The sequence below is a fragment of the Glycine soja genome, chromosome 19, assembly GCF_004193775.1.
Source record: "Glycine soja cultivar W05 chromosome 19, ASM419377v2, whole genome shotgun sequence".
NCBI classification, from domain to species: Eukaryota; Viridiplantae; Streptophyta; class Magnoliopsida; order Fabales; family Fabaceae; genus Glycine; species Glycine soja.
Genome location: NC_041020.1, coordinates 38,505,133 through 38,514,729, shown reverse-complemented (window position 1 = coordinate 38,514,729; position 9,597 = coordinate 38,505,133). Strand labels below are relative to the sequence as shown.

Sequence of the window (9,597 nt, the reverse complement as noted above, 5' to 3'; positions counted from 1 at the left end):
TAGATCGGTGATATTGTAACTTGTCTTCTTTTTTTTAGTTAGATACATTTTTATTCCCTGTAATTTAAATTTTTTTTATTCTTGTAAAATTATTTTTTATTTATTTTTAGTCTTATGTTTTTTTTTTGTTTTTGCTTTTTAAAACACTTTAAATAATACTTTATATAATAAACAATATATTATGTAAAGTCCTTTAAGAATAAAAAAGAATTAAAAAGAAAAAATAGTCTTGCAAGAGGACCCAAAAAAAACACTGAATTGTAAGAACAAAATTTAAACTTTTTTTTTTATCTATCTAAATTGACTTTGTAAGATTTTTATATATGGATTAAAACAGTTCTTATACTTTGGTATATATAAAAAAATTAGAGTTTAATTTTTATACATATATATATTTCTTATTGCTGAAGTAGTTTAAGTTCTATGTAACTGAATAATAGTAACAAATTAAGTAAGGTTTTACATTGTCGATTCACATATTAATTACTCCAAATATTAACAGAGGAAAACTACACTGTCTTCAATTTAAAAATGAGTTCAATTTTTATTTTTTTATACTGTATTATCCATTGTTTCAGGTGTTGGCATCTGCGTAAATACGAGAGAAACGGAAGGACATTCTGCGGACAAAGGAGTCAAAAGAACGACACCCCGCCAAACATCAGTCCCCGCTGTAAAAAGAACGATAAAAAAAAAAACACCAACCAAGGTACGATACGATGATTCGGCCAAGCGCACGCGCGCGTGTGCACGCGTACCCCTGTAGTAAAAGCCGCAGAGAAGCGTGGCCCGGGCACGGAGGAGGTGGGGACGGCGCGTGAGCGATGCAGGGTGGCCCCCACCTGGTTGGAGGGCGTAACAATATGCAGTTAGTGAAAAAACAAATTGATTTCAAGTCGTTGGGAGGGCAGACAAATGAGTCAGGTTTACAAGCTTTTCCTTTCTCTCTTTCTTTTCTTTCTTTAACCTTTTCAAAAAGCAACGCTAATGGCCACTCTTTAGATTCTTCTTCTCCTTATTCCTCTTCTCCTTCTTCTTCTTCCTCTCCTTCTTCTTCTTCTTCTTCTGTTCTTCTTGTTGTAATTCTTCAACTTCAATCCTGTCTTGTCTCTTTCTCTCTCGCTCTTTTTTTTTTTGCTTACCTGCAACCGGCTTAAGCTGTGGTAACTCCTTTTAATTAATCACTCTTTTGTTTCGGTTATTACTCTTATTCTTAAGTGAGTTCTTTACTCTCTCTCTCTCTCTCTCTCTCTCTCTCTCGCATTTCCGTTTTGGTTGCATGCAACTCTTTGCTCTCTTTCTCTCTCTCTCCATTCGCTCTCATTTTTCATTTTTCTTTTTCTATTCTTTGCTTCAGTGGCCTTACCAGTGTGTTGCTCACTGAGAAGTAAGATTTTGCTTCTTTTTTTTTGTTTTCTTTTTTGCATTTGTAATTGGAGTAGAATGAGACTTGTGGAATGTGGGTTGATTTGATGATATTCAGAAGTGCATTTTGTGAAGTTGGTGTAATTAGCAGATAATCCTCTTGTTTGATCTCAAATTATCATTGTTTTTGCTTTGTTTCTCTCTCTAGTTTTTTTATTTATTTATTTCATTTTTTTGTTGATTTATTATGTATTAGGCCTGCCTAATTATTCTGATAAATTTTGGTTTTTGTTGTGTAGATCTATGTGGTTTCATGGTTTTGCGTGTTTGATGGGGCTGGAGAAACTACACCCTTTTTTTTTTATCTGATTTTTAGTTTTTGTTTCTATACTAGGAAACTGCTGCACTAACTTGAAAATTCATTTGATAGTGTGTAGTTTGGTAATATGAATGCTTGTTTTCACTAAAAATAGAAAATAAATCACTTTATTAATTTGAGATGAATAATCAACCACAACATAGTCGTTAGTTGATGTTATTGCTTCTAATATTCCCCTTTGACTATCACTACAAATGCTAGCTGCTGCTACTTCATTATTTTTTTTTTCTAATTAGATGCCGGATTAATTCTTCCATCCTTTTCTTTTTCCTCTTTTTAGACGTGTATGAGTTGATTGACAATTGATGTGTTCGACTACTTTTTTCTGCTCAAACTAAATGATGTTAAATGAAATGGCCGTCTTAGTCTAAATCCATCTTGGAACTTACATCAAGCCAACTATATTCGTCGCAAACTCTAATCTTTGGTGATAACACTTCAAGCTTTTATCCCTCTTTTAAGTCTAATCTTTGGTAACAACACTCTTTAAGTTTTTCATCCTTTTATACACAACTAGGCTGGTTGGATTTGCAATGTCATTCATAATTGGCAGATCATCAGCAACGGTGATGAGCTTTTGTTGCTTAGGTTTTGATTATGGTTTAATTTGACCTACTTGCATTGGCTTGAATATGGAATGTTCTTTCCTGTTGTCTGACTCTGGTGCACTTGACACAGGATCTAATGTGTTTGATTCATCTTAAAGTTCATATAACATATGCATAACGAAGAAGAGCAAAACTCCAGAGCTTTAATTGTCCAATCTGGTTCAGTTAAATGAAGACATGTTTATTTAGTATTTTAATTTTTTTCTCCTGGTGAAGGAGCATTGAGTAGTAGGCAGAAGACAGTAGTATCAGCCATCCCTATTGCATCATGTCTTCTAGCTTTTAGGATTCTTTCATAGCTTCATCTTTTCTACATTGCATGTCGTATGTCCTCTATTTACTTCACTAAGCTGGGTTTAATTGTAGTTGTTGATGAAAAAATGGAGTCTTCTATACTTAAATGTTGTTTTGATTTTGACTCATCATTGATATATTCTTATAGAAGGTCTCATACTATGTTGCAATTTTTTTTTTTTTTACCAGACCACCAATTTTCAGCATGACAAAGATAAGTCCTGAAGTTGAAATCAGGATGCCAATGGAGGCATTTCCACCAGTTTCAGCTGATGTGAGCTTTATTTCTAATAGTTTTCCGAAATACAAACTGGATGTTGATAATCAAGTTCTGGAAGAGCCAGTTGAGGATAACCTGGGTCCTTCTTTGAAGGATGTTATTGAACAAGAAGCTTTCAATTTGTCAGACCAACACAAGCGTATCTCAGTTCGTGACCTTGCCAGTAAATTTGACAAGAACTTGGCTGCAGCTGCTAAGTTGTCTAATGAGGTTTCTGTCTTTATTATTTTCTTATGGTCTACTGTTTATTATTTTCCTATCATTAATAGAAAAAAGCCAATTTATATTCATCACACCCCATACCTTCGCATAGCGAAGAGCCTCTGGGCAATGGGGTACGAAGTTTTTTTTTTTTTTTATATTCATCACTCCCCTGTTCTGTCAAGCACACATTAGTCTGGTAAAAAGCAAAAAATAAAATAAAATAGCAGGTTCAAGTTAGATCACTTTTAGTTTTTAGGCAATTGAAATTGCCATTGTTAAAATAAAGTTTGTTATTGACTTCGAATCATAGTTCATCCGATTGTTTTTTGTCACTTCATTTGAGTTATATTTCTTTTCTCAACTTCTGATGATCTCCCCTCCCCTTCCTTTTGGTGTGGAATTTAGGCAAAGCTGAGAGAGGTGGCATCTTTGGAGGGACATGTTCTTTTGAAAAAGCTAAGAGATGCATTAGAATCTTTAAGAGGACGTTTTGCAGGAATAAACAAAGAGGATGTGGAGAAAGCTATCTCTATGGTTCGTTAGTTTATACTACTCCATGGTTGAGTATATTACATTGTTCAAAGTTTGAAATGGTGTTCCATTTTGTCTGATGAGCGGACAAAAAATGAGTCTTCCTGACTTTTGAGCTTTCTGGCTTTCTTTTGTGGAGTGTGTCTCCCTTTCTTTTCTTTAACCCACATATTTGAAGCTATTTCAGAATGCATGAGGGCATTTCTTTTTCCTCTTCAATTCATGTTACTGATGCTAAGTATTCATAATTAACAATATATTCCTCACAGGTGGAAGCTTTAGCAGTTAAGTTAACTCAAAACGAAGGTGAATTGATTCAAGAGAAGTTTGAAGTGAAGAAGCTTGTAAACTTTCTCAAACAGGTCTTCTTCGACATCTAAACTTTTTGTAATTTGTTATAGAATCCCCTTCAAAACTTTCGGCTCATAGTTGTGATTTATTTGAACAATTTCTGAATTTTCACCACTCATACTTTGATCAAATTCCAATTTTTCTTTTGGATTTTTTTTAACAGATTGTAAAAAAATAGTTAGATGATTCATAGTTTGACATGTATTTGTGTATTGTTTGCAAATAAACTGTTTCAAACTGTATTGCATGAATTTGTTGAGGCATTCCATTATCATAGAAGGGTGCCTTTGGTTCCTTCCTATTGCTGTCACCTTTCACAAGATCAACATTGTTCCCTTTTCATTTTATATAATGGAATGAAATTGGTCGCTCTGAAAATTATTTTCTGTGATTGGGATTCTCTTTTGTAAGGTATTGAAAATGAAACCATGGTGATAATTATTCCTTAGTGGTACTAGTATTTCATTTAGACACTGATAAGCATTGCAATTATTCCTTCTCCATGGATTTCTTAAATAGTTTTAATTTTCTAGTTCTTCCATTTAAATTTTTTTGAGAAAAAAAAAAAATAATATCAGAATCCATCTTTGTTCTATAGGCTTCTGAAGATGCTAAAAAGTTGGTTAATCAAGAGAAGTCTTTTGCTTGTGCCGAAATTGAAAGTGCTAGAGCTGTGGTGCTGAGAATTGGGGAGGCGCTTGAAGAACAAGAAAAAGCTTCCCAAGCTTCTAAACCACAGGTACTAAAATGCTGTTTGATTACACAATTATGTGTGTGTGTATAATTTTGCGTTAATGAATTCATAATCAAGCATTACTTTGCAGTATAATAATCTTCAATGTACACAAGAGAATCATATGTATGGGTATAACCATACAAGAATTATTAAATAATACAATTTTAGGATAGAAAAGAAGGATTTATTCTCTGTATGATGGACACTGCTAAAAGATAACATTTCCTAAAAAGACCTTAAATATAATTTATATATGTTAAAAGTTTCTTATGAACTTTACTCATTCACCTATAAAAATCCTATGCATAAACATACAAGCGTGGGTTTTCCAACTACCCTGCCTGTAGCTGTTTGCTAGTCATTTACATAATATCTTCATATCATGTTATATCATCCTTCAGTTTGTAATGTATATGAATGTGGAAAATTTGTAAAGATGCTTTATTGATATTATGTAGTTATTATGATGTTTAGTACATAAAGTGTACTCTATCTGTTGTTCTTCACTGTCAGGATGTGGATGGACTAATTGAAGAAGTTCAAGAAGCTAGAAGAATCAAATTGTTGCATCAGCCAAGCAAGGTGAATTGCATTTTGCTTCCTCAATACTGTTGTAGCCTATAGTTTTTGCTTAATTTCACTTTACTACATTTTAAATAATAGTAATAATCCAGATGTTGACAAGAAACATCAACACTCCAATTTTCCCATAATTTCGTACTTACAGATATCATACATCATGCTTAGATACTACATTTTCCTGTGAAAAATGGAAAATTTTGATTTTGAAACATTTGAAATGAATAGAAATGTCATTAAATGCTGAAATTTGGTTTGAATTGTGTAAAATTGGCCATAACATATCTGAAAAATATTTTACATGATAATATTAATCTTTAGGTGTATATGAATATATTACTACTGTTAATTAATATATTCTGCTATACCTGAATCCTAAATCTATTAAAATTTTCATATCTACACTTGAGAACATTTTGGATAACTTACCAATACCTGTGCAATTAGGCACATCATAATTTAAGGACCCATTAACTAGAGTGTATTACAATTTGAATATTCTTCATAAGGTTGAAATATGAGAATTGTATGGTTTCAGGTGATGGCCATGGAATATGAACTACGTGCTCTTAGGGATCAAATTCGAGAGAAATCTATATTTTCAATTAAGCTTCAGAAAGAGGTTTGTTGATATCTAGTTTTACTTGCTCTTGCTCTAATTAACTATCAAATTTATCATCAATTTGATTAGATTTGCAAACTATAATTTTGACATGCTATATTAAGATTTAATAAACTCAAATATACTTTTCTTGCAATAACTTCATTTCATCCATGCCAGCTAACCATGAGCAAGAGGGATGAGGAAAATAAATCTCGTTTATACATGTTAGATGGTTCTGAAGCTTTGGGTTCATATCTGCGAGTCCAGCCTTGCTCAGCTGAAGTGCCACAGGTTTCGAAATGTTCATTTCAGTGGTATCGCTTGTCTTCTGAAGGCAGCTGGAGGGAAGTTATTTCAGGTACCTCTCTTTTAGTTGATTTTTCAATTGCGTTTCAGAATATTCAGATCTTAGTATTTGTATTGATTTATTTTAGTAACATTTATACTTTATTCTGATAATTTGATATCCTTCTGGAAGTTTTTCAATGACTCTATTATCTGTGTATTCAAATCTGCCAGTTTGGTTTCCATTGTAGATCTATACTTGAGATGTAAAACCATGGCTGTGCATAGCAGCAGCTTTAGCTTTTAGGATAGTTGGTCCTTGAAATGGTATCAAAGCCTTTATGTCAAATAGTAAGGATTCAATTTATGCCAACTCCATTACAAATTTATTAAATTAAATTCAAGTACACTGTACAAGGTAAAGTGGACTTGTGCATTGTCCATACTTCAAGCCTACTGTGCTTTTGCATGAGTGTTTGCTGGAAATGAAATATCATTTAACCTGTCTGTCTGTCATGCTTTACAATCCGGCAAATAAACTTTACAAATACACCTGTCTGTCTGTCATGCTTTTCTGCCAAATTTAGCTCCTATTAGTTCATTGACTTTACAATTACAAGATGTATGGCTCCAATCCGGTGGTGGAATCCATTTTTATTTATGACCTTCATCATGAATATTGTTCTATCTATCTTATTTGACTATATTTAAGCTGTTGTTTGCTTGACTGGGCTTCAACAGCTAATTTATCTTGATTACTTTTTATTCTGTTTGAAGTTGGTTTGCCTTTATTTCTCAGGTGCCAACAAAACAATATATGCTCCTGACCCCTCTGATGTTGGGAGAATCTTACAAGTAGATATTGTCTCAAATGGGAAAAAACTTACCCTAACAACTGATCCCATTCAAACTGGTTAGTTTTGTTACGGGCTTACCTTTTGTTTTTCCAAACTAATTATTTCTGGTTTTAGAATGCATGATTCGGGTTGTCGTGTACCCGACAATACCAATGATGCATCTAGAAGTAGAAAAGAAAAGCTAACAGCTACCTATCTGTGAGTAACAGTTTCAGGACTTGGAAGCCATGTGGAGACACTTCTACGAAAATCTAATACCGATTTTAATGTATGCCGTCTACAATCTTTTCAGATTCAGTAATTTTAAGTATTACTGGTAGAAAAGGATATTCAAATTATCAATTTCAACACTTCCAGCATTCAATACAGAAAATGTAGAAAAAGTGTGATTTAATTCAACAAACATTATAAAACCTCTGTTTGTCTTTTCACAGTTGTTTCTTGAAGACGATCTCTAAAAGCTTAGAGTTAAATTCCATGTGGTCCTAAGCCTTGATTACTTAGTTGAGAATTTTGCTTATAAGTTCTTGACAGGAAAGCTCTTGATTGGGGGTTCAAGACCCTCAGGTGGAACATCTTTTTCTGATTTCTGTTCCCATCCCCTCTTCATTGCCCCCTCCCCCCCTAGTGGGATCCCTTTGGAAGCACTCTTGTGGTGTGGCCTTTCCTAAGATCTGACAGATTTAGTACCCCAAAAATAAAATAAATAATCTTGTGTTAGTTTAACATCTACCCTGTATCATTACTGTTGCAACTTGCGACCAAGTTTTGAGTGTTGTTTGGCCTTTTCCCCCTTCTTCCTGTGGATGATAAACACAACCACAAATTAGTTTCAAGAAAATATTACATCTTAAAGAAAGATGTTTTATTGATTTTCTCATGCTCATGTTTTGATAAAGGTGGATGCTATATTTTTTAGTTGTTTATGACTTTCATAACATAAAATAGTGCCTTATATTCCTTGAACCTTTCCGGTCTAAAGGAGTGAGTTTCCTACAAGCTAAATTTATAACTTGTTTAATGTTTCATTTTTTGTATATCTAACTATCTACTTTCTCCTATTCACACACTCCTTTTTATCTGCTTTTCAAAAATCTGAAGTTTGCTTTGGGTAATGAACATTTTTTGGCACAATAATTCTTACAGTTTGTATTTGGATTTTATACAGGTAGTTATTTCTCAAATGAATGGAAAAGATCACTCTTCACATTCTACTCATTCATTTAATGTGGGGAGAATGAGGATAAAGCTATGCAGAGGTTGGATTACAAAAGCAAGAGAGATTTACTCCCCATCAATGCAGGTACTATTTTGGCAATTGGTCCTTATTCTTGTGTCACAGAACATGCTAAACATGAAAATTAAAGGCTCTCCATCCACCCCCTGTGGCCTGCCCCACTCGCAAACATAGAAATACAGACATGGGAATTAACACTTCCAGTGTCAATGTCTTCCATGTACAGAATTACCCCTTTCTATTCTTTATTTAACATGGACAACCTAGATAAAGAATAACATGTTTTTTTTCAAAGTGCAATACTTCATCTGTGTATATTTTTTTTATGGTTGATCATCTTTTAAGTTCTTTATTTGACTATATCCCTTAAACTAACATTTTATTTAACTATAGCTATGTGGAGTTAGAAGTGATATCGCTAATGCAGCGAAGGCGTTGTTTTGGCAAGCAAGAAAGGGCCTCTCATTTGTATTAACCTTTGAATCAGAGAGAGACAGAAATGCAGCCATTATGGTTGCCAGGAAATATGCTCTTGATTGCAATGTATGCACCCCTCTTACCATGTTATCTACTGATTCATATGTTGACTTTCTTGTCTCATTCTTTAGATATGTTACAACTTTGCTTTAAGAGCTCTACATGCATTTCCTTGCTGAAATGGATCCCTTACTTAAAAACGGGTATCTTGTTTTTCAAATGACAGGTCGTGCTCGCTGGGCCAGATGATCTAGTGTAGGAGCAAAATTTAACTGACTGAGTTTTTCCATCAAACGTGAGATTTATCAGATTCTTGGTGTGAGTATACATGTGTGCTTGTTTTGTTAAAGATATGATTTCATCTTTGTGATTGGGTTTCACTAATTGAGTTGCATTGTTTTAGGCATGTTTTTTATTTGCCTAATCATGTTGTACCAAACTCAACTTTTTATAATTATTAGTTCATTTGTTCATTGTGGCTAATTTGCATGTGCTAGTTGTTTCGTAATGTAAAGCACATCCGAAACAAGGTATATACCAAAATTTCTTAATGATTATCGGCTCGTAAATTTACTGATTAAGACTCAAGTGGTAATTGCTTGAAGATCAAAAATGAAGCTATATCTTTAGCTTTATTCTTTTCTTATTACTAAAATCTATTGAATTATTGGATTCCATTGTTGCTAAAACGCTTCGATTTCATGAGATTTGGTCTACTATCCGCACATGTATGTGGAGGTGATTGCACTTCAAAGAAGGCACATATACAAGGCTAATTGCTAATGCTATACAATGGCTTGAAAACTTGAG

At 33.5% G+C, this 9,597-nt stretch overlaps 1 protein-coding gene across 5 annotated transcripts; it reads left to right on the top strand.

The window, feature by feature from the left end:
* The first annotated feature begins 789 nt into the window (after positions 1-789).
* Positions 790-9,368, top strand: LOC114400555 (stomatal closure-related actin-binding protein 3-like). Of its 5 annotated transcripts, XM_028363046.1 has the most exons (14): positions 966-1,217; positions 1,358-1,387; positions 2,836-3,136; positions 3,536-3,664; positions 3,931-4,023; positions 4,611-4,751; positions 5,262-5,330; positions 5,866-5,949; positions 6,109-6,289; positions 7,016-7,129; positions 7,283-7,341; positions 8,242-8,376; positions 8,704-8,853; positions 9,014-9,368. In XM_028363046.1, exons 3-14 carry the CDS (start codon positions 2,852-2,854, stop codon positions 9,044-9,046), a joined length of 1,473 nt encoding a protein of 490 aa, XP_028218847.1. In that variant the 5' UTR covers positions 966-1,217; positions 1,358-1,387; positions 2,836-2,851; the 3' UTR covers positions 9,047-9,368. The 5 variants fall into 5 exon arrangements, with proteins under 5 accessions (XP_028218850.1, XP_028218847.1, XP_028218849.1 ...); XM_028363049.1 differs by lacking the exons at positions 966-1,217; positions 1,358-1,387 and adding an exon at positions 790-924; XM_028363048.1 differs by lacking the exon at positions 1,358-1,387 and having other exon boundaries at positions 966-1,163.
* The last annotated feature ends 229 nt before the right edge of the window (positions 9,369-9,597 follow it).